At 36.5% G+C, this 25404-nt stretch overlaps 1 protein-coding gene across 2 annotated transcripts in view; it reads right to left on the bottom strand.

Annotated features, from left to right (window-relative positions):
• MICU3 (mitochondrial calcium uptake family member 3) overlaps positions 1-24986 on the bottom strand; it is an 85590-nt gene extending 60604 nt beyond the window's left edge. For both annotated transcript variants that reach the window (XM_017653983.3, XM_017653984.3), the window contains exon 1: positions 23855-24986. In XM_017653983.3, coding sequence (XP_017509472.2) covers positions 23855-24496 — 642 coding nt within the window. In that variant the 5' untranslated portion in view covers positions 24497-24986. The remainder of the gene's footprint in view (positions 1-23854) is intronic.
• Between the last annotated feature and the right edge of the window lie 418 nt (positions 24987-25404).

The raw sequence follows: 25404 nt of genomic DNA, 5'->3' as shown, positions 1-25404 counted from the left end.
CCCCATCCCAAACTGGAGGTTAACTAAAGACAGTCAGGCCAGAGATTTGGGTGGCAGTGCCTACCTTGTTCTGAGACAAGCTCCTGATTTATTTCCCATCATCAGAAACTATCCTTTATTTCCCAATTTCAGTCCCTGGGTTTCTACCTGCCAACCTGTGCCTGAGACCTTTCCCTATTCCATAGTTCCCCTGGAACTACAGTGCATGCTTACCTCCCCACCCTGGTGCTTGGTGTTAAGCTGCTACTTACCTGGTCTCCTCCATGCTTCATGTTAGACTGTCTGCTGTGGAGATCTGCCATTATGAACATATCCAATGGTTGACTATTACTAGTACTCCATGAAACCAACTAAGCTAATACTAACCAAAGTCCCTAACCTGTTGATAGAAACAAGAATGAGTCTAATTTCACTTTGCCTGAGATAAGCTCGGGGAACTGTAATGGTCTGAGCGATAGCTGCTCTGGTAATATTTTAGATCAACTTCAGCTTCTTGCTTAATTTTTCAATTTCTCTGGACGCGAGCCCTGATACCTTTGTAGCTATTACCAAGGAGATGAAACTTTGCTCCATATCCAATGGTCTATGTGATCCTTCCACTCAGACTCTCAGGAAGGCTACCTGCCAGAAAATATCTGCCACACCCTCTCTATTACATATGATACTCCTCCAAATCAATCCTAATCAGTCACAAATTTTGAATAACACTCCTTACACTCTGACAACACTGTTCCCTGAAAGTCAACACAACCTTGCACAATCCTAGCTATTTCCTTTATATATCCCTATTATATCACTTGCACTCCTTTCCCCCATTCACACTGGACTGCAATTATCTGCTTACATATCTGTCTCCGCTATTTACCTGTGAATTCCTTGAGAGATGCAGCAGTTCTTACACTTAGAAGTACTTAACCAGTGATTAACAGTGCCTGACACAGTTACTCATCTAAAGAGCTTGCTAAATGTTTACTGCATGAATAAATGAATGTTTGTGGATGAAACATAACTGGCAACTGTGTAATAAAGAGCCAAAGGGATACTGAGTCTGGGTCAGGTGGCAGTTAAGGACACCAGTAAGAAAGGCTTCTGTTTCCAAACTAGGAATTTAGACTAAGGTAATAAAAGTGAATCTAAAGTTTGAGTGAGAAAGGTATGACATTATAACTTATTGGTATCTGTCATTTAAAAGTTGTTAGAACATGTCATATTTAAAACCAATGTTGGTAACTGTTTATAAGTTAGCTGTTACAATAAGAAAACCATGGAATTTATTCTTTATTTTGATTGTTTATTATTTTAATATAGTAAAAACTCTACTAAAATGAATCTCTTCTTAAGTAGGGATGCAGGCAAAAGTAACTGGTGCCTTAGGTCTGAAATGTGGAGCACTCAATTTTTAGACACTCCTCCCAAGTGACTACAATGTATAAAAAGTGCATATTAGAAGTTTTTCATATTTAGATTTTAAAATAAGATTCTATGTACTTAAAATTTTGAAAGTAATTAGTGTTACTAGCTACATATTACTTCAGTTGGATTCTTTCAGTTATAGATTACCAATTCTTTCTTACAATAAAGGGTACGTTTTGCTTCCATAATATCTTTCCAGAAAGAGTTAATGAAATTCACAAATTCTTTTACCTTTAAACTACAGGAATAATAAGAATAAATGGACAGTATGTCTGGTGAGAATTTTATCAGTGTATGAAATAGAGAAGGCCAGAAAGTGGAGATTTGAAATTTGAATGAATACTGGGAGCTACAACATAGAGGTACTTTGTTACAGTTGGAGAAAAAGACAAATACAAATATGATTTGGAAGAGACTCAAATTTGGTAGATTACTATCTTTGCTACGTGGAGGATTGTAGGACAGGGCAAGAGTGAAGGGACGAAAAGCTAGAATTGTAGGACAGGGCAGGAGTGGAAGGGGCAAAAAGCTAGAACAGAAAAGATATGGGACATGTAGCATTTGATTTACTTGTCACAATACTGAACCAAGTACAAGAAACCAACTGTGGATCTCAGACAGGAATACACAGAGGTTCAAGCAGCAGGCAAACTGACTAAAGTCCATTATTAAAAGAAGAGATGAGTGGACCAAGTCAAGAGGAGCCTAAGGTCAGAAAGAACGCCAAAGAACTCTCACGTCTTAGACAGAGCCACTATTAGCCTGAAGTTTAATGTTGTTTGCACTTGCACTCACCCTAGCTTTGTTTTTCCAAATGTGACAAAATGCATCTGTATCTCTAACCATTTCACAAAATATGGCAGTGAAATTAAGAAAACATTGAGCCTGATCCTTCATTCTTGAATGTTGAGAGCAGTCAAGCATAAACAGATGTTTTGTTTACCCCTGGGTTAACAGGCTTACCCATGCCATCTATGGGAGGTTGAACAACGATTATGGGCTCATAGTCTAATCTACAAAAACTGAACTGAACCATCTACAGGTAAAATGATGATGGTTTTCAATTTTTACTTTACAATTATAAAACTGAGTTATTCCTAAACTAAATTTAGTGACAGACTCCTACACTCAAAATATCCAACTAACTGAGAACTCTAAACCTAAAATCTAAATAACAGAAATAAAATAAAATTACCTGAAAATTCATGTGTGTGTGTGTGTGTGTATATATATAATTGAGTTGTAAATTCTAAAAACTTCATTTCTTTTACTAATATAATTAAATTCACTCTGAAAACAAAGTATCATCAAACTTTAAAATAATGAAAAAGAATATGTGCAATTTTGACAAATATTACCTCTTAAATGTAATACAAATATGATTTCTTGGCTTCATTTGCACATATTCTAAATAGGTATGCTAAAATTTTCATAGTGTATTTTTCACAGAAGAGGTGAAAACACTGACATCTTAAGTTTAAGGCATCACTACAATATTTTTAGATATGGCAAATTCTACTGAGGAAATAGGATTTTTCATATGGAAAAAATACTGCAAAACTGCTATTGAAAACTACCCAAGCACGAACTGCCATTAGCACATAAATTATTTTATCTGTAAGTGTAAGGCCACAAAGCAGAAAAATGAAATCATAAAAATCTAGAGGTAGAGAGTAAATTTAAATTTGTTTTACTCCTTCTAGGAAATCACATCTTAAACCTTCTAGGAAATTATTTTATGAAAACTGCTTCACACTCAATTTTGCTAAAAATGTTTAGGGCATCTTTTGAGCTCTAGAAAGCTCTATCTTTTCTGTTTTACTGACAAAATGTGAGCTATATTCTACTTCTTTAATCTCAGTTTTCCTACTTATACAAATGAAGAATTTACATGGAAATAAAAATTTCAAACACACCTTTGAAATAACACACATAATGTAGTCATAAAAATAAGTAATGATCATTGCCAGGTAACTTTGAAACCCCTAAGTCATGCTGACATAAGATGAGGAGCTTAAAAAGTGGTAGAAATGATAAAAGTTACATTTTTTAATTTCCTCATCTTTTCAAAAGAATAAAAATACTGTTGTCAATGCAATTATCTTCTCTGGAATTTCCAAACTCAGACCTTTGCAAGTAGTACTTAGATGTTACTTCTTAAGGTAGTGAAACTAAGGCCTTCAGGCAACAGAGTGCATCATTATCCTTCCTATGAATAACAGGACGCAAAGGTTCACTGCCAAGGCACAGTCTCATGTTACTTCAGGCCAGCAATTTGAAAATTTACTCTGTGGTAAGGTCTGATTTTCCCAGGGAGGCAAGATTAAATGCCAGATAAAGGATTCAGTATTTGACAATTAGAGAAACTGATGCCTACAAGTAGATAATACTCTAAAAAGGTAACTTGAAACAATTATATCAATTATCTAAACACTGTATAACACATTACTTTTTAGCAGCAGCTGAGAAACAGAGACATGAGAATGAAGAATGAAAGGAGGTAAAATAATAAGAAAACATTTGTATTAAGCAAAATTATTTAGAGTACTCATTCTTACCAGTTTCTTTAAAAAAATTTTTTCACATCAAAGCAATACTAATTTTTAAAAATGAAGACTGATTAAAAAATGTACTTGATTTCAGGTAGGAAGTTGAGTATTTGGTATTAAGACCTATCTGATATTGGCACTGTACAACATTTGTATAAAACATCAAAGAGCAAATACCTTTTAAAAATTGATTTTCACTTTATATTTTCTTGGCCAGAACCTTATAAGATGGGCATGAGATTCTATTCCTATCTATTTTTATTCTAGCTAAAAAGATGTTCACGGAAGTATTACACTTGGCTTTCTCAAATGGCTTCAGGCTTGTTTAAAAGCTTCTGAGAAGATAAAAGCAGTAACATTTTCTTTGCTTGTTGGGTGGTCGAAAGGTTAAACATCAAATTCCCAGTGTGGGAAAATCCCAAAGTACTCTAGGTGAAATGTTTTGATGCTTAGTAAATGTGTCTATGTAGAAATACACACAGCTGAAGACCAGCCAGCCAGTAGTATATCCCTGGCTGAGATCAAACAGAAAAAAAAAAAGTTGTAAATTAGAAAAGAAGAGTAACTGATCACTTATGATTTTAAAGTCTCCTCTTACATCTTACAGTAGCTTACATTATAGGGTTAGTTACAGGTTACAATGTATTTTCACATATATCCTCACTGTTTGATAGGAAGATGATATCAGTGAAAGTATCTCTCTAGGGATGCAGTATGCATAGCGGTTTACTGTGTACGTCTCATCTCTTCTTGCCTATTCAAGGATGGTGCTCCGGCAGTCCCTTCCGTGCCCTCCTATGTACCTCACTATATTTTTCTATACTACTGAATATTCTCCAGCATACACATGTTTACATTTCTCCCATCTAGAAAGCTCTGGTTCCACTTCATTTAGCTACTCTTCCTTCCTCCCAGCATTTCTCCCCTGCTCTACAGCAAGGCTACTAGAAAGGGAGGCCTACATTTACTGTCTCTGATTTCCCCTCCAGTCAGTTCCCCTCTACCGCTCTGCTCAAACTGCTTGTCAAGGCCATCAATGACTTCCTTGTTGCTAAATCCAAAGGTCAATTCTCAGTTTTCATCTTACAGCATGTGACACAGTTGATAACTTTCTTTTCCCTGAAATAATTTTTTTCAGTTCCCAAGACCTCACCTTGATTTTTCCTCTATCCTCTGGCAGTTCCTTCTTGGTACTTAAACTGGTACTTCTCACCTACACTATGCCCTAGGGCCAGTCCTTGAAGTCCCTCCCCCTCCCTTTTTAAAATCTATAATTACTCCCTTGATGATCTCCTTTTCGTATTATAAATATGCTGACAAATCCAAAATTTGTATCTCTGGCTTTCCAAAATAATATAAATTCCATGAAGAGAGAAATGGTACATTTCAGTTTCCCTATTGCCTAGAAGAGTTTCTGGCTTGTAGCAGGCTCTAAAATATTTGCTGAATAAATGAATGGGTGAATGTGGCTGTAACTTACTGCAATTATTAATTAAATGATTCCTTAAAATTTAAACATAATAAAAAATCAGTAATTATTGGGTACTAACAATATAGTTGACTTCAGAAATGCAGGGTGGGGAAGACAATACAGCAGAACATGTTTCATCACTTGTTTTTTGTGTAGTGGGAAATCTTTTGATACTGATTTATCCTAAAGTTTCAGATGTATAGTTAAATTATGTTAAATTTATGTGTAATCATTTGCAGACTAGAAATAGGATATATACCTTTCAAATCACTAGAGGGAGAGGAATGATGAGAAAAGAAAGGATCAATCTAATGTCAGATGATAAAGAAATAACACGCTCACATAATACAGAAAAATGCATGTAAATATGTCCATAATCGCAATGAATATGATTGGGTTAAACTCCCTCATTAAAAAAGAGCAACTCTCATATTGTGTTTTTTTAAATTCATATAAACGTTCCTTACAAGAGTCAGGGTTAAAAAACATTACCCAGAATGTTTGAAAATACATGAAGTTAAAGGTTTAAAAGCATTAAATGAGACAAAGAAAAACTCATCAGTAAGATATTACACACATAAAGAAACTAGCTTAAAATTATATGATGGAAAAACTGTTATAAGAATGCAATTTGGTCAATTTACAAACATAGCTGACTTATCAATACATTTCTACTAGAAATGAGCATATCAAGTAGAGAAACCAGGAAAGAAAAAGGATCTGAGTAACACAATAAATAAGATGCTTATTAACTTTGTTTTTAATAAACAGAAAATATATAAACTGACCATGTATTAGTCTTCAAAGAAGGTCAGTAAAGGTATGGAAGTTCTATAGGTTTAATTATTCATAAATACTACATAGTAGTAAAAGTAAATTTACTAGAAGTACATGCATCAATATGGATAAATTTCTTAAATATTAAATAAAAATACAAACTATAAAAGGATAAGTACTATTACAGAATATTTAAATTTTGCAAAATAAGTGTGTATTATTCAAGGATATATCTATTTGTAATAACATGAAACAGTGTGGGAATGGTACAAATCAAACTTAGAACAGTGGTTACCTCTTTGGGGAAGAAAGAACTATGATAGGATGTAATAAGTATGTTGATAGTTTATTTTATAAGCTACCATTATATATTGTCTTTTTGAAAATTATATATATATTTAGTTTTTTTAAAAAAGAAATCATTCAGGTCTTATTCTCTGCCTTGTATGGAAAAATGCTAAAATTTAGCAACAAAAGACTAACAAAAAAAAACACTTTGGAAAATTTAAGATACACTATTAAATAATTAAATAACTCTCATGTTAAAGAATAAATAAGTATGGAGATTGTAAGCTCTCTGAAATTAAATGACTCTTAGGAACTTACAAATAGCAGCCTGTGTAACTTGGTCAAGGCGATTGCTGACACAGAAAAATTCATATCCTTACATGTATCCTTTAAATGTAAATCCTTACTGAAAAGCAGTAAGAATTTAAAACAAACTATGTATTCAACTCAAGAAGCTAAGAAAGATAAATTTGAAAATAGAAGGGAATGGTCAAAAATAAAAGCAGAAATAAACAAGGAATAAAACAGCATACTAATTTAATTAAAAATTGGTATTTGAAAAGACCTATGAAAAGGCAAACCTTTAACAAGTCTTATTTTTAAAAAACTGAAAATGAAATAAACAACATTAAATATAAATTATGGTATATCCATAGTTTGGAAGTGTGTCCAAATAAAAGACAATAATAGACCTATAATAATATACTGATATCATATGTCAACAACATCAGTATATAAGGCAAAACAATTGATACAGTATGGTCACATTTGTACAAAGGAAATGACATATGTGTTTATAAGTCTGTAAATATATTTTTAAAAGGCCTGAGGTGAGAGAAAATTTCTATGACCTGTAATCTACAAATAGGATTTAATATTTTTAATATCCTAGAAAGCAATAAATAAACAGAAATTGGCAAAAATATATCAATAGGCAATTCCTAGAAAATGATAAACAAAAAATTTTCCATCTCACTAGTAATCAGAGAAATGGGAATTTTAACAATCATGCTATTATCATTTTTTCACACTCAAACTGTAAATAAGTCTGATAATGTGAAGTGAAGGGGGACACTGGAAGTCCATTACCCACTGCTGGTAGAAATACATCTTGATGCAACCATTTTAAAGAATGATTTGATAGTTTCTATTAAAATTTCATAGCTCTGCACATTTAACATTTAAATCTTCATAGAACCCTGAATATTCATTGCAGCACTGTTTATAATAGTGAAAAAAAAATAGAAACCATGAAAATTATCATTAGGATAATGTTTAAATCAATTATGGCATATTATGTGGCCATTAAAAGGACATGGTAGATCTAGAAGTGGTACTATATAAAGATTCATAAGACATATAGGTGGGTGATAAAAAGGAAGTTACAGAAGAATGGTTCAAAAAAAAGTCATGCTTTACAGAAACACACACATAAGTACAGACAGAAAAAGTTATGGAATGGTACATTATTTCTTAAAAAACAAACAGAACATATATTATTAGTCCAATTTTATAAAATAGTTCTTTAGCTTAATTTAGAGAGGCCTTCATCAAGATCATAAAGACAGAAAATGAGTCTGGGACCAGAACCTAGGTGTTATAACACCCAGTCTGTCTTCTTTCATATTACATAGCTTGGTATATTAGAATAAAGTACATGAGTTTTGTAATCCTTCAGGCCTATTTTCAAATGCCAGCTTCACTGTGTCCTAATTAAGTAATCTTGGGAAAAATGACTGCTCTGAACTTCAGCATTTTCAATTGTAAAACGGACCAATACATACTAATTCCATAAATTGCAAGATTAAATGAAAATATTTTCCTCCCTTGGCCAACCAATCAGTTTATCTATTCTATTAATCAGCAGGGTGCAGAAATAGTCTTTGGCAGCTTAGTTCCATTAACAAAATTTGAAATATCAGGTACCTCTATGACACTGTAAGGTGGAAGTTCTCTAAATAAAACTATTCCAATTTTCTGATATTTCCTGTGGCTCCCACCTGCCTCATGTTCTACCACCTTTCTCCCAGCCTTCCTGGCTCAGTTTGAAACATCTAAGTTATACAGTAGGTGGTATTCTATTTATTTCTTGAGAGTGCTGGCTAACCCTTTATGACAAAATTAATGTAAAGTTAATTAGCTTTGTCAAGGTTCTTAAATCAAAGAGTTGAGATTCAAATCTAGTATTCTGACTCCAGGGACCACACTCTTAACCATAATGCTATACTAACCTTTGTTTAAATTGCTAAGGTTAAAAACAAGTTTAAAAATGTGAAGAGAAAGTCTATTAAGAGCCAATGTTGTTTAATACTGCTATTAAAAAAGACAGCACACTTAGTTTTTCTCTCTGAAAAAGACTAGAAACAAATAATTCAAAATGTCAATTATTAATTCTGAGTGGTAGAATATATAATTTTCTATATCTTTTAAATTTGACAAGAAAAAAGCACTAAAAGGTATAAAAACATTTTAAATAATATTCAATTTTTCATCTGTAGAAATTATTACTGAAAAGGGTAAACAAGTTTTAAAATCATGTATTGTTTATTATAATTATGCTGTTAATTATAATTATTTTAAAAGAAAATGTTACTTTTGGCAGTTTATTCCCATCACATTAGCATTTTCTGTTCTGTAAGAACTTAAATCACTTGAATTTAATAGGAATGAAAGACGGAAAGGCATTATCTGAGACAAACATACTCCCAAGAATTCAAGAATTAATCTTTTACCAACCAATTTTTTCTTGGTTATTGATGATGATGAAGGCTCTCTGCTCTTCTCTGCCACCAGCTTCACTCAGATACTAATATTTGGCAGTAAATTCTAAGTCAACTGATACTAACGGAGACAGATACGCCCTGGTTATATTGTTAACATCTTGCCTGTGGCATTCCTACTCACTTATTAAAGAGGATTTTAATATGTAACTCATGATTTTCCTCATCACCCCAAATTATGTCAAAGAGAACTTCAATGTTCAAGCAGATGGCCCACCTAATAACAGCCTCAAAGCTCTCTGACTTCCCAACTTCAAAATTTAATGACAAAATTCTATAACCACTCTGCATCATCATCTAGAACTGCTCCGCCTCTTGGGCTACTGGGCACTGCTAGAGAAAAATCACAGAACCAAATACCCATTTATAAACTCCCAATTCTGTTCTCTAGTCTCAGGAAGATTCATCATTTCCTATGAAATTAGAAGTGAGGGTCGATGAAAGCAAATTTGGTTGTGAGGAAGTAATAAACGGAGCAAATTTATTTCTGAAAGATATTTCCTCTGTGAAGAATGGTGCTGTTTGCTTGAGACAGGGCAAGGTGGGGTGCACTGCAGGAAGAGGGAAACACAACACGTTGGAGTAGCTGTTGAGGGATGGAAAATGGAGGTATCAGGCACATATAAAAGGACTGTTAAACATGTCTCCTTAGGTATATGTTTCAATTTCTCAAGGATTTATATCCAGATAGGATTTCTGAGTTATTAGGCAAGTGAATCTTCACTTTACTACATAACGTCAATCAATAGTCCAAAGATTTGTGCCCCTACCAGCAAAATATGAGACTTTCTGTTGCTCCATATCATTGCCAACATTTATTGTCACTACTTTTAATTTTACCAATCTAATTGCTAAGAAATAGTGGTTCATTGAATTGTATTTTCCTATTATTAGTGGTGTTGAGCATCTTTTCGAGGTTTTTGGTCTTCTGAATTATCATTCTCTAGAATTGCTATCCAGACCCTCCATATATTTTGCTGCTGTCTTTTCTCTTACTGATTTGTAGATCACCACCTCATATTATCAGTGCTTATTCCTTGTAAATGCTATGTATTTTAACTATCTTTTTCCACTGCAAAGATTCTTTGTATTCTATTAGACATTTCTGTTTAATGAAGTGAAATGTAGCACTATCTTCCATTCTAGATTGTGCTTTTTGTAATGTTTTGAAAAACCTCCCCCTCCTCGGGTCAAAATTTTATTTTCATATATATTCTTCTAAATAGTTCAACATTTTACTTATCACATTTAGGCCTCTAATCCACCTAGATTACTATGACATGAGGTAGGCATCTAATTTTATTTCTATTTTCCACAAAGAACACTTAACTGTAATCAAGCCCTATTGTCTTACACATCATTGTTGTTCAATATTTGAGATCCATTTTGGTTTAACTTATTTCAAAACAATAATTATTGTTGTAATATGTAGTCAATGTTTAAGAATTACTCCATTTTTACCAATTTCTTTATTCATCACGGTTTCTTGGATTTCATCCTTCTTTTAATGTCCTTTTTTTCCTGGTAGTCACTGTTTATAGTTCTTTCAATGACGATCTGAGACGGCTCCTATGAAAATGAATTTATCTGATCCTCATTCCAGTTGACCAGGTAATCACCAGAGCTGGCAGATCAGAGAAGATGATGACAGCCACATGTGATAGCACATCTGTGCAGGTCTAGACCAGGTTACCCAGACTGCATTCTTTACTAGAAAGACATGAAATCCTGATGGGACCCATTTATTTGTGTTGGAAGCAGTATGCAGGAAGCCATGTGACAACAAAGACTGAAAGGGGAAAGGAAAAGGATGCAAAGTTTGAGTCACACTCATCTTGTTTCACCACAAACTCCAGTCCAAAAGCTGCCCATGACCATCCTTAGGACTCTGTCATTAAGCGTGGTGGTAGTAGTGTCTTCAAAACCTTTCTTAATCTCCTGAAGAGAGTGAGTGAATGTGTTTGTAAGTATATGAAAACTAAGGTCATATCCCATCTTTAGATTAGTGAAAATAAATTTAAACTGTTTGGAAGACATTTAGATTGACCCTATTTGTAAAGAACAAAATAACAGGTTGGAGTAGCTTAAAGTGGACCTAACCTTTGAGAGCCTTTCCAACCTGAGGTAAAGCCAGTTAGGAAAATTTCACTTTGAACTGTTGCAAGGAGATTGACTAATCCATCATTTCCCCTCCAGGGAAAGGGATAATCCAAATACCTCACCTAGTCAATACTTAAACAGTATCAAACTGCATAGATATTATCCTTATCAGAAAGAAGAAAAAAATGGAGTTTTTGAAGGTTTTTATGTACACTTCCTGTATCCTAAATTCTGGAGATGTAATATTAAAACGGGTAAAAGGCAATTCAGAGAATGGGGAAAAAAGCATGGATTCTACTTTTTCAATTTGGAAAATAACTCTTTAATGAGCAAACACTATGCCAGTCTATTAAATGATACAATGATATGATACTGTACATAAAAAACCCTAAAGACTCTACTCCAAAACTACTAGAACTGATATCGGAATACAGCAAAGTTGCAGGAGACAAAATTAACACACAGAAATCTGTAGCTTTCCTATACACTAATAATGAACCAATAGAAAGAGAAATCAGGAAAACAATTCCATTCACAATTGCATCAAAAAGAATAAAATACCTAGGAATAAACCTAACCAAAGAAGTGAAAGACTTATACTCTGAAAACTACAAGTCACTCTTAAGAGAAATTAAAGGGGACACTAATAAATGGAAACTCATCCCATGCTCATGGCTAGGAAGAATTAATATCATCAAAATGGCCATCCTGCCCAAAGCAATATACAGATTTCATGCAATCCTTCTCAAATTACCAGCAACATTCTTCAACGAGCTGGATCAAATAATTCAAAAATTCATATGGAAACACCAAAGACCCCGAATAGCCAAAGCAATCCTGAAAAAGAAGAATAAAGTAGGGGGGATCTCACTCCCCAACTTCAAGCTCTACTACAAAGCCATAGTAATCAAGAAATTTGGTACTGGCACAAGAACAGAGCCACAGACCAGTGGAACAGATTAGAGACTCCAGAAATTAACTCAAACATATATGGTCAATTAATAATTGATAAAGGAGCCATGGACATACAATGGCGAAATGACAGTCTCTTCAACAGATGGTGCTGGCAAAACTGGACAGCTACATGTAGGAGAATGAAACTGGACCTTTGTCTAACCCCATATACAAAGGTAAACTCAAAATGGATCAAAGACCTGAATGTAGGTCATGAAACCATTAAACTCTTGGGAAAAAACATAGGCAAAAACCTCTTAGACATAAACATGAGTGACGTCTTCTTGAACACATCTCCCCGGGCAAGGAAAACAACAGCAAAAATGAGCAAGTGGGACTACATTAAGCTGAAAAGCTTCTGTACAGCGAAAGACACCATCAATAGAACAAAAAGGAACCCTACAGTATGGGAGAATATATTTGAAAATGACAGATCTGATAAAGGCTTGACGTCCAGAGTATATAAAGAGCTCACACGCCTCAACAAACAAAAAACAAATAACCCAATTAAAAAATGGGCAGAGGAACTGAACAGACAGTTCTCTAAAAAAGAAATACAGATGGCCAACAGACACATGAAAAGATGCTCCACATCACTAATTATCAGAGAAATGCAAATTAAAACTACAATGAGGTATCACCTCACACCAGTAAGGATAGCTGCCATCCAAAAGACAAACAACAACAAATGTTGGCGAGGCTGTGGAGAAAGGGGAACCCTCCTACACTGCTGGTGGGAATGTAAATTAGTTCAACCATTGTGGAAAGCAGTATGGAGGTTCATCAAAATGCTCAAAACAGACCTACCATTTGACCCAGGAATTCCACTCCTAGGAATTTACCCTAAGAACGCAGCAATCAAGTTTGAGAAAGACAGATGCACCCCTATGTTTATCGCAGCACTATTTACAATAGCCAAGAATTGGAAGCAACCTAAATGTCCATCGGTAGATGAATGGATAAAGAAGATGTGGTACATATACACAATGGAATACTACTCAGCCATAAGAAGTGGAAAAATCCAACCATTTGCAGCAACATGGATGGAGCTGGAGAGTATTATGCTCAGTGAAATAAGCCAAGCGGAGAAAGAGAAATACCAAATGATTTCACTCATTTGAGGAGTATAAGAACAAAGGAAAAACTGAAGGAACAAAACAGCAGCAGAATTACAGAACCCAAAAATGGACTAACAGGTACCAAAGGGTAAGGAACTGGGGAGGATGGGTGGGCAGGGAGGGATAAGGGGGGGGAAGAAGAAGGGGGGTAATAAGATTAGTATGCATGGGGGGAGGGAGAAAGGGGACGGTTGGCTGTACAACACAGAGAGGACAAGTAGTGATTCTACAACATTTTGCTAAGCTGATGGACAGTAACCGTAATGTGGTTTTTAGGGGGGACCTAATATAGGGGAGAGCATAGTAAACATAGTATTCTTCATGTAAGTGTGTAGATTAAAGATTAAAAAAATAAAAGAAAAAAAAGAAAAAAAAAAGAAAGAAAGAAAGAAAAGGGGGATTACTCCTTGACAGGATAAAACTATTGGTAAATCAAAGATCAATGCTTGCCTTAAATATCCTTAATGTTGATCACTTAAAGGGTGTCAGATGATCAGCTATGGAGGTACTCTGTTCTGATAATATTCTTCTCTTAATTTAAAAAAAAAAAAAAAAAGCAGTTCCTGTGTCCTGACCTCCAATGAGTTCTACACAGTGGTATAGAGGGCATGTCAAAGTGTGGGCAAAGGGTCTGTTTGTTTCTATGCAGAAGATCAAGGCCTAGCTTGGTTACCCAGAAAATGAACTAAGATACAATATGAGGAGGAGCTTCCGACATCAGCACTCTCTGGATGACTCGCGCCGGGGGATGATCATCAAAAAGCCTCCACAGGGATCCGGGCGATGCTGCGGTTGTGGCTGCGTCCACCCCACCATTTCCTGGACTTGCCATAGGAATGAGGAGGGAGATGTCTAGGCTGGCATGTGCATACAGTGAGACAACGAATTTGACCGAATCTGTACTGTTGGAACTCAACCAGGAGTTGGGAGGGGTGCAAGTTGTAGCGCTCCAAAATCTTATGACTATAGACTATCTACGGTTAAAAGAACATATGGGATGTGAACAGATCCCAGAAATGGGCTGCTTTAATTTGTCTGATTTCTCTCAGACAGTTCGAGTACAGTTGGACAATATCCATCATATCATAGACAAATTTTCACAAATGCCTAGGGTGCCTAACTGGTTTTCTTGGCTCCACTGGAGATGGCTGGTAATTATAGATTTGCATTGTTTATGTCACCATATTCCTATTATGTTAATATGTGTGTGCAAGTTAGTTAGTATTTTAAAACCTATACATGCTTAAGGTACTCTACAAGAAGATATGTCAAAGAAATAATCAATCCTCCCAAGTTTCCTTCATATGCTACCTCTATAGCTTTTCTTCTTCCTTCCTAATTACAACCCTTAAATAGAATTCGTGCCTCATATCAAATTTACCGAGTATCATAATTCCTCCAGGTGGTAAAGATACCTCGAGACAAGTGCTGGGCATAGAAGCCACAGGGCATAAATCTCCAAAGAAGTAAAAAGCTAACCTTTTCAAACAATATGGCTTCTCTCTCACTTACCAACTTTACATTTCCCTGTATGGCCCTGGAAGATGACTGGTTAGCCAGAGACGGGTAAGATTCCTCAAGGGAGGAACAACCTAAATCAGGCACAGTCGCAGGGGCGCCATCAGGTGAGAAATTGGGGATCAACAGAGGTGAGGCTCAGAACCTCACACCCCCTTTTTTGAGAGAAATCTTCTGTATCCGTGGATGTTTTGCTGCCCTTGTCTAGCTTGGATTAATACTTAGTCCATAGGCACACACCTGATCATCTACATTTGCCCTCTTACAGCACTAAACTATGTTTTCTACCTTTATCTTGCATCTACCTACCACTTCAGCATTTTATTAAAAATAAAAATAATAATAATAATAAAGGGAGAAATGTGGGATCCACATATAAATCAAGTATAAAAATCAAATGAATATTCATATTTGACCTGATTGTTTATAGTTCATAATGTGTGATCAAAACCGAAAGTTTCTGTGATGACTGCCCTTGTACTGTTCACCATGTAAGAATTTATTCACTATGTAAGAATTCGTTCACCATGTAAGAACTTGTTCATTATGCTTCAGAAGATTGGAGACTGACGAGAATTAGGCTTGAGATGGATTAATGATTGTGCATTGAGCATTGACCCCCCTATACAGAATTTTATTGTTGTTAACAACCATTTGATCAATAAATATGAGAGATGCCCTCTCAAAAAAAAAAAAAAAGTCATTACTCAGGAAAAAAAAAATGATACAGCACTAAATTTTCACATTTTACTTAGCTTATGTAACCTATCAATATATCAGAGAATAAAGGAGTAACGTGTTACTTAAAGAGGAAGGTGAAGAAAATAATATATCTAGAAAATACTGTTTAATACACAAATGACTAGGCATTTTCTTTAATGCTAGATGGATAATGCCATAAAAAGAACTTGTTTAATTTTTTCAAACACATTTTCTCCAACACAAGCGTGTTTACACTATTCAAAATGAAGTTACTCAAATTCTCTGTTTGATACAGTAATTACAGGAGATCAATGAGAACTAATATTCTCCAGTTTAAACTTGCCCATCAAGGTTAAACAAAAGAATAAAATCTGTAGCATAAAAAAATTATAAGTTGGTACATTTTCTATGTAAGTTAAATACTACATCATGGGTAAAAAGTACTGATTAGATCATATTACTAAGGTTTATACATCTCAAAAAGGGGGATAACATAAACAAGAATTAGAACCACAAAAGTTATGACAATGTAAAAATATTCATTGAAAAACTTGTACATTTCACGAGCAAGTTAAAAGTTCATTTTGTCATTTAAAAACTCATATTTAACCTTGCAAATGCAAAACATGAGCAAATTAAAAATTTCATGGCTTTCTGTGTTTTTTTTTTTAAGTGGTCATTTCAATACTCTACTTTCTCCCAAATCCCTCTCATGGTTACTTAACAAATTTCTATTATTTTGCTCTTAGATGATGACATCACCTTCTATTTTATAGAGAAAAATAGAAGCCATCAGGCAAGAACTCTTTAACTACTTGTCCTAAACATGCAGGCCTTCTATCTCTTCCCATCCTTTCTTCCTATTACTTCCTATTACATCACTCCTATTATCTAAGATTAAACTCCCCTTGTGCATTAACTTTCAATTCCATCTCCACATTGGTCCTTGGCAAACCAATTATCCACTCTTTCCTTTGAGTTTAGTGTTCTTCTTCCTTCCTTCAGCATTTCAACATATTTAAGGGCCTTTTATCTTTAAAAAATCAATTCTATGTCCCTTAAGCTACTGCCCATTCTCCTCCCCTTCATGGCCCAATTCATGAGAGGGTTGTCAACACTTACCTCATCTTGTCCACCTCACCTTTTCTTTACCTTTACTATCAAACTCATCCAACTATAACCTGGTTTTCACCTCCAACATCTCACCATGATCACCTATGACCTCCCTATTGCTGAATCCAACGAACACCTTCTATTTCTCATCTTAGCTGACCAACTATGGTACAGAGCTCCCTGCAACTGACTACAGTACTTATTGGAAGCACTATCTTTCACTGGCTTCCAAGACTCTCCTGGCTTTCTTTGAGCTGTCTGGACCTTACTTCTCAGCTTTTTGCAGAGTTCCACTTCTCTGCCAGTCTTTTAAATCACTGATGCTCACCTGGGCTCTCTCCGTAGGTACTTTTTTTATTCTACATATTCTGAACAATGTCATCCATTCTTAATGATTAATACTTGATGATTCCCAAATCTACTGCTATTATAGATTTTTCTCCCAAGCTTGGGTATCCAACTGGAAATAGCCCTTCAGCTGCCTAAAACTCCTTAATCCACTGTGCAAGTTAAAAAGTTATCATCCATGCCCACTACCCCCAACCTTTGTTTTCTCCTGAGGACCTGGTCTCAGTGAATGGCTGTGCAATCCATTCAGTTACCCAAGACAAAAACTTACTATCATCCTAGACTCTTCCATCTCCCTCACTGTACAATCCAATCCACTACCAATCCTGTGGATTCTGCCTTCTGAATGTCTCTCCAATCCATCAACTTCTCACTGCTTCACTGCCATTCCCCTCATAAAGCCATAACCATCTCTTGTCTAAAGAAATATTATGGTTAAAAAACTGCCTGATGTACATGTCGTAACAGAGAATCATACCTCTAACATTATTCTTATCTAAGAAGCAACAGCATTTTAGCTGGCCCCCGTTTTTCAGCACTGTACCCCTCCCTATACTTCCCTATCCAGCATTTTGATATTACTAAAATTCGAATATGATATTATCCTATTGCCACAATACATCAATGCCTTCCTATTACTCTTAAGATAAAGTTCAAATACATTAATAGGTCTTAGAAGCCTTCCTATCTGCCTCTTGATTGCCTTCAGCATGAAGCCTGATCACTTGCCTCTATTTCTCCGATACACATCCACACCAGCCTTCTTTCAGTTCTGGAAACACATTATGCTTGTTCTCACACATGTTTTTTCCTCCACCTAGAATACCTTTCTTCACACTCCTCCCCCCTGCCTCCTCTTTACCTAATAATTCCTACCCATCCTTCCAGTCTTAACTTAAATGTTACTTCCTCCAGAAAGCCATATTTAAAGTCCCAAGTCTGAGTTACACGTCCTTCCTACAGGATTCCATGGTCATCTCTCTATCTCCCATCACATCACCGTGATGCACTATGATTCTTCTGCATCCTCAACAGACTGTAAACTGCAAAAGGACGTGAATTTTATTTCATTCATTACTAAACCCCTAGTACCTATTATACATCAATAAATATTCCTTGAATGAAGTATTTGAATGAATAAATGGATTGATGGATGGAAAAATTGTTTCCAAAACGGAGAGGATATGGAAATCCTGATTTTATGGTTATGAAACTGAAAAACTGCTTGACACATTAGTTTCAGAGAATATTAATCATTCAGACAGAATCTCATACTCTAACATTAATGTTCTTCCTTAATACTTTTCCAGAACCAGAAAAGATAATACTCTTCAGTATATTAAGGACCATTAGCATAAGGAATGTTATTTAAAACAGAGAGAAATGGAGGGGGAAGAGGTTAAATGAGCCATTTGCTTACAGAACTGTTACAGTGATAACTAAGCAATTTGCAAAAACTGGTGTTGGAATTAGATGGAATTTAGATATGTGATTTTACATGTGCAACCATCTCAAAATAAGAAAAACATCAAAGCATTTAATAATAAATGACTAAGGACTCCAGGGAGAATAAAAATTTGCATGGATGAGATGACTGTGTAAAAACAAGATTTCTAAAGAACTATAAGAGTAAAAATACATTTCTGGATTTAGAATTCATGTACTTGGTCATTAAATAAGAATTTATTAAAATCTTACGAGATACAAGGTTTATGTGCTAGATGGGAAAATGAATGACAACCTCCCTCAAAGAATCTTCAAAAATTAGGGTTAATATAATTGTTTTAATGATCCCAAATACCTTCTTTAATCTTTAGGTAGAAAATGGCATCCATTTCTCAAAAATTATTAGAGATTAAGTGCATATTTAAGAGGACAGCTATATTTTACTTACTACTCATAAACAGTCCAGCCCAAAATTATATAAACAGAATTATATGTAAGAATGTGAGAATTAGGAAATCACATTAAAACCAAATATTATTTATCCGAATTCCAATTCATGACACAATTCAATGTCTTTATTATTATTATTTTTAACTTGGAGATTATATAGACCAAGAAAAAAACCCTATTATTTACCTTCATTCAAACTGATTGTTGGGCATTAGTTGACAATTTCCAAGTCCTGGAAGAGAATTATAGATGTGAGTTGTTTTTGTTTTTAATTTAGGATGAAGGTTGTGAGTTTCATTCCCTGATTTCCAATGTGAATTTGAACAAAAGGACATCTATAATATGTTGCTTTCTTTCATTGCAACCCAGACAAAAGGTGCATGCACTTCTGTAAGTCCTGGTTGGTGTAACCAGAAAGAGGAAACATATTTTCAAATTCATTCAAATTTGTAATTTACTTGAAAAAAAAATACCTACAAATTGTTGTTTGTGAATCTATGACCTGATCAGGGATGTGGGTAGACTCTGCTCTATTTATTTGTCACAGGTGATTCAGGAAACCAAAAGAGGGGATCACCTGGTTTAGCTTTCTATACAACAATGTTATTCTACACAGAATTAACCTATCTTCAATTTCACATATAGGCGACTTCCCTCACCCAATAAAAAATTAGGACTCTTCTCCATTTATACACCTGGCAAATTGTTTAATAACCTTGGAAGAAATAAGCAGAAATAAGCATAATCTTATGTCTCAAAATGCACTGCCTTAAAAAGAGGTTGGGAAAGATATACAGTGAAAGAAACATAAAAATGCATAATTATTGACAATTATTAAAGAAATACAAGAGATACAAATATTGTTCTTTTTTTCACTTCAGAGTAAAACTAAATAAACTAAGTTGTGTAAAGCTTCCAAAGTGAGTACATCATAAAATAGATCATGTTTTCTGTATTATAAGTAAAATACTAACTAAAGAGTGTTAGGCAATCTAGTTTTTTTATTCTGGACCTGAAACAAAGAGGCAGTTCTAGAATAAAATTTCTTGCCATTAATAAAAAGAATACTCTAAGGCTAACATACAAGTTTCTAAAAAAATTTTGTCAACATCTCTTTATAATAATAAAAAAGTTCAAGGCCATGTTTTCTGAAAAATTTTGGCAAGTAAAACTCGCACAATTAAAATAAATAGTGTCACGTGATTTGGTTCCCAAAGCCTGGAACTTTGACCTTGACAAAATTCTAATACTATAAATAACTACTTCAGCTGAACAAAATATTAAACCACTAATTCTCAAAGAATGTGAATGTGCCTTTTCAATGGGTATGTCCCATGCAAATATTTAGCAAGGACTTATTCATTCAATAAATTTTTATTGTGTCTACCAATGACAGGCCCCTTGTCAGGCAATCAGGCAATGAAGATACAATGGTGACCAAGACCAACATAATGTCTCTCTGTAAAGGGCTAAGAAAAGCAGAGAAACAGACAATTAACAATTAATTATGTAAAGTAATCATCATAAGCAGGGTATGTTAACTAATGTATAAAGTCAAGGAAGGCTTTCTGGAGGCCTTCTGGAGGCAGGTCAGAGACAGTGTCCTTAGAAATGTTCAAGACTATGGCAATAGAACTGTATTTTTCAGCAAGTTACTGTTATTCACTCCCATCAGGTAAATTATTCTCATAACACATACAGGTTGATTTATATTCTAGACTATGTTCAGTGCAATATGCTTCTTAAAGAGGCTTTATAAATCAAAAGTTCTTAGCTACAGTTTCAAACATCAAAAGGAATCATTTCACTTCAGGAGAAATCAAATAAGCATAATAAGTGAAGTGGCAACACAGATTTAAAATATTTCTGAAAAAAGACAGATTGACCTCATGCATTTCTTTCAACTTCTTCCTCCCCTAATCACTTTAAAATCACAATAAAGGAATCCTTTTTAAGGTATCAACATAGAAGAACTGAGAAAAGGAAAAAGGAAAGGAGGCTAAAACACTCAGGAGAATTCATCAAATTTTTATAATATTAAAGAGATGGAGGACAACTGATGTAGAGGAGCAGAAGCTCTACCTTGAGACCAAATGGAAGCCAACTGATGTGTAGTACATACCCCAGAGAGGATAAAGCCTTGGAAACACAAGGACTTGTGGAGACAGAAGTGGCTAGGTGGAAAACAGAGGATTAAATCACAATAAGTAAGTTTATCACTGACACTCCCCCAACACACATACTTTCACACATATGTGCACGTGAGCCTGCATCCAGTAGATTACTGCTCCTTCCCTTCTTCCTGCTTTGGGAAAGCTCAATGACACCAGAGAAAAAGACTTATGAAATACTGACAATTGGATGCCACTCTAATGAAAAGTGCAGATTACCAAATGAAAAGCCATGGTCGTACAAAGAGTCTGAGTGCCTCTCATATAGATAGGCAACCACCACAGATATGTGAGGAAAACCTCCAAAATGAAAGTGAGCACTGAGAAAATCAACAGGAATAAAGAACCTGAAAGAAACAACAAGATGCATGGAGTAGGCGACAATAAAAAACAAAACTATAATTAACATCCTAATGGTAAAAAGAGAAACTTAGAAGCCATAAAACAAAATTGAAGTCTGTAACTTATGAACCTCAGAGAAAACAAAACAGTTCTTTAAATTAAAAAGTTTGGATAGCTGAAATAAAACATTCAATAGGAGGGTTGCAAGATTAATTCAAAGATATCCCCCATTAAAAAAAAGAACAAACAGAAAGATTTATAAATTGGAATACAGGAAAGATTAGAATTAGAACTAGATGAGAATCTGCCAGGAAGTTTATCTTCAGACTAACAGAAGTTCTAGAAAAGGAAAACAAGAAAATGGAGAAGAGGAAATTGCCCAAGAAATAATACAAGAAAAGTATAAGAATTTTCAGACATGAACTTCCATATGTAAAGACCCTCAAGTATCTAGCACAATAAATGAAAAAATGACCACATCAAAGCTCATTACTGTAAAATTTTCAAACACCAGGGACAAAGAGAAGACTATAAGAGTTTTCAAAGGGGGCTAAAAAGTCAAACACAAAAGGAATAAGGATCAGAATGTAGGACTGGAAACTTGGGAAGGGTAAGACACAGGACTTTAGTATTATTTGACTTCCAAAACACTGTACAGGAATTTTTATAAACACTAAGCAATAATAACATAAATAGATAATATATAATTAGAAAATAAATGAATAAAAGAAAATACAAAACAAATTCAATGAACACTTACTACATGCTAGCCATATCATTTTGTTTTAAACTTATTAACTCATTTAATTCTCACAACTCTATGAGGAAGACTATTAACCTCATTTTATGGATGAGGAAAAAGGCATTGGGAAGTTAAGTAATACTACAACTAGTAGAAGTTAACTAGCTAGAGTCCTAGCTTTCTCAGTGTGGTCTTTTAAAAAACTGCATGATCCTCTCTCTCAACTTTAAAAGTAAAATTAGTTTTAAAAAAGAAGGAAATACTATTTTTATCTTAATCCTAACTGGTTCCCAGATCAACTATGGTTGACTAAAACTTCTGACTTGGTTAATGAAGATACAAGTTTAATGTGTCTACATATGTTGGGGACTTGTGTGGGGGATGGGGCATGAAAGTTGAGGGTATACTTGCTATTATTCTAAGTATTCATCATATAAAGATACTTTATACTATGTATTTATGATTTGCTGCTAGAAGGTCCATAACGAAGATTTCCTGATCTAAATGCAATTAAACCTCCACCAGAGGAACTGATGCATTTATCAGATCATCTCTGTGCATCTGGACAAAGAACAAAGGATATGTATATGTCATTAAAGTTAAAAAGTGAAGAGCTGCCTCTTTCCTAAATTATTTTCATCTAAGCCCTTCACACTCTTCCAGTCTTGCATGGAAAATTTCCCTAAACGATTTCGTAGTTGTTTACATGACTATTTATTAAACATACCGAAATGACAAATGGATGGTGCCTCTGTATTCACTCTAGCCTTATAATCATCTTTACCATGTATGATCAGCTACACAATGATACCTGAACATTTTCATTTGAAGTTCTTCTGTAGGAGTTACCTTCACTCAGCTTCTTACTTTTGCAGTCCTATCCATGTTCTCACTTGTTGTCCCCACTAGAGATCCTGGCTTTAACTGGGGGTGGGTATGGGGTGGGGAAATAAGAGAAATTTATTCGTTTTGAATAGATTTTCAATTTTTTCTTTTCCAATCTGGTGACATCTTCATTTTTTCTGACTTATGATGAGGCTACAGAGTTATGACGTTTCCTCTCTAATTATCCATACGATAATGTAGCAGCTTCTGAGACCTCAGACCACTGGACCCAGCGCACTGTACCCCGCAAGTCATCCGACTCCAGACTGGAGTCCCCATCTCTCACAGATGCAGCCTTCCACGTTCTGCCTGTCACCCCCTTGACTGCTTGGGAATCGGTTTTTGCTGTTGCCTTGCCTTGGTTTTGGGTTTTGGTTGACAGGTGGTACGAGCAGCAACCTTTAAGGCCCTAACACATCAATGACAGTATCCTTAATGTCCTCCCAGCACCCGGGTGAACAGGCCAGTGGCTGCCCGGCCTAGAACGTCTAGGTCTTGCTCACGGGCTCTCCCATCCGCGGAGCTCACATCGCGACAACCTCCAATGTCCGGTGTCACTGTGGCCCAGTCTCAGGCGTACCCTGCACGCTGTCACCGGCCCTGCCCGCGCTCAGGTGGAACACCTGGCCCACGCTCGCGCGTCACCTGCGGGCGGGCCGGCGCGCGCGCACGCGCTCACGCACATACCGTTTCCTTGGCAGCCGCGACCGGGATGGGAAGCAGACCCCGGCCGCGGGGTGGGTCCTCCGGCTCAGGAGCCGCGCTCTCGAAGGGGCGCCCGGGGGCCGGCGCCCGCGCGGAGTCGACCTTGGCGTCCCCATACAGCTGGTAGCACACGAGGCCGACCAGACCCCCGCCGGCCGCCGCCGCGATGCTCAGCTCCCCCCAGCGCCGCCGCCGCCTCCACGCCGCCTGAGCCACAGCCCCCTCTTCTTCCTCCCGGCGAGAGAAGGGCCGGCCGGGAGGGCCCGGGGCGATCCCCGCAGGCCGCCCCCACGGCCCGGGGAAGGGCTGGTGAGCGGAGCGCGGAGGCGGGAGCCGCGGCGGCGGCCACAAGAGCCTCCGCAGCGCAGCCATAGCGGGAGCCGCCCGCACCAGAGATAGGAGGGGGTGGCGCGGGGTGGAAGGGGCTCCGAAACCTCGCGAGAAGTCGGTGCGCGGAGGTTCGCGGTTGTGAGAGAACGACCCCTGCAACCCTGGGGCCTGAGGTGCCCTCCCGGCAGCCTCGCAGCCGGGGCCCGGGGGGTCTCGGGCCGGGAAGAGCCTGCAGGGCGGGGTGGATCCCGGCTGCTCCTCCGCCACGCACTCCCAGCCCAACCCCACAGTCATAAATAACTGCGCCTGTCCCCGGCGACACCTGACCGCGCGAGAACCCAACACCGCAGCTGCAGCCAGGGCGGCGGAGCTCGCCGAGCCCTCGTGTGCGGGGCAGCCCGGGCTCCCGTCTCCTCGGCTTTGCGGGGTGGGTCTCAGATCACTGGGAGCGACCCTCAAGACAGTCACATACCCTAACGGTATCCTGATGTTCTAACGCAAGGTCGTGAATCATTTGCAATTGTTTCTTCACGTGCACAACAAAAATTTGGCTCAAGTCGTTAAGATGTCAGATTGAGTCAAAAGATGTTTTGACTACACAACGACAGTTTTTGGACTTTTAATGGGGAACGCTAGTGCTGTTTTTTAATTACCGTTAATATATGTATTTAAAAACATTACCATACCTGTGTAATACGGTCACTTAATTCAACAAAATAACTGTCTTGAAAGATACGGTTACTTTTGGGGGGAAGCTGTTTCTATTAATATAAATAATAAATGCATCATCTTTGTTTTCATTCTTGACACTTGGTTTTGGTATTTGTGACAGTGTCAGGATCACTTTTATGGTAAGGTACATATGACATTCTTACCAGTTTCCCACCCCTACCCCAGTTTGGGTTAATTGAGTTATACTAGCTTTGGTCTCTATACTCTGTAATGGTGCCAGGAGCCCCTAAAATTTATTCGGGGTCTAGGGGTGTAGACAACTAAACCCAGTAGTCTCAATTGGGCTGCAGTCACAAGGGCATTAGATCAACTGATTCTGACAATTCTTATGAAGACCGATGGCTTTAAAAAGGGCCAAAATGAAGTTACCTGGCCCAGATCCTGCTATTCCCATTCCTCACCCCTTGCTTATAAATAATCTATGAGATTCCCCTAAGTTACATCTTGTTTTAATATAGGTTAGTAGAATT

This window comes from Manis javanica, chromosome 12, assembly GCF_040802235.1.
Source record: "Manis javanica isolate MJ-LG chromosome 12, MJ_LKY, whole genome shotgun sequence".
Classification (NCBI taxonomy): domain Eukaryota; kingdom Metazoa; phylum Chordata; class Mammalia; order Pholidota; family Manidae; genus Manis; species Manis javanica.
The sequence above is the reverse complement of the archived record's forward strand: the minus strand, read 5'-3'. Positions and strand labels throughout refer to the sequence as shown.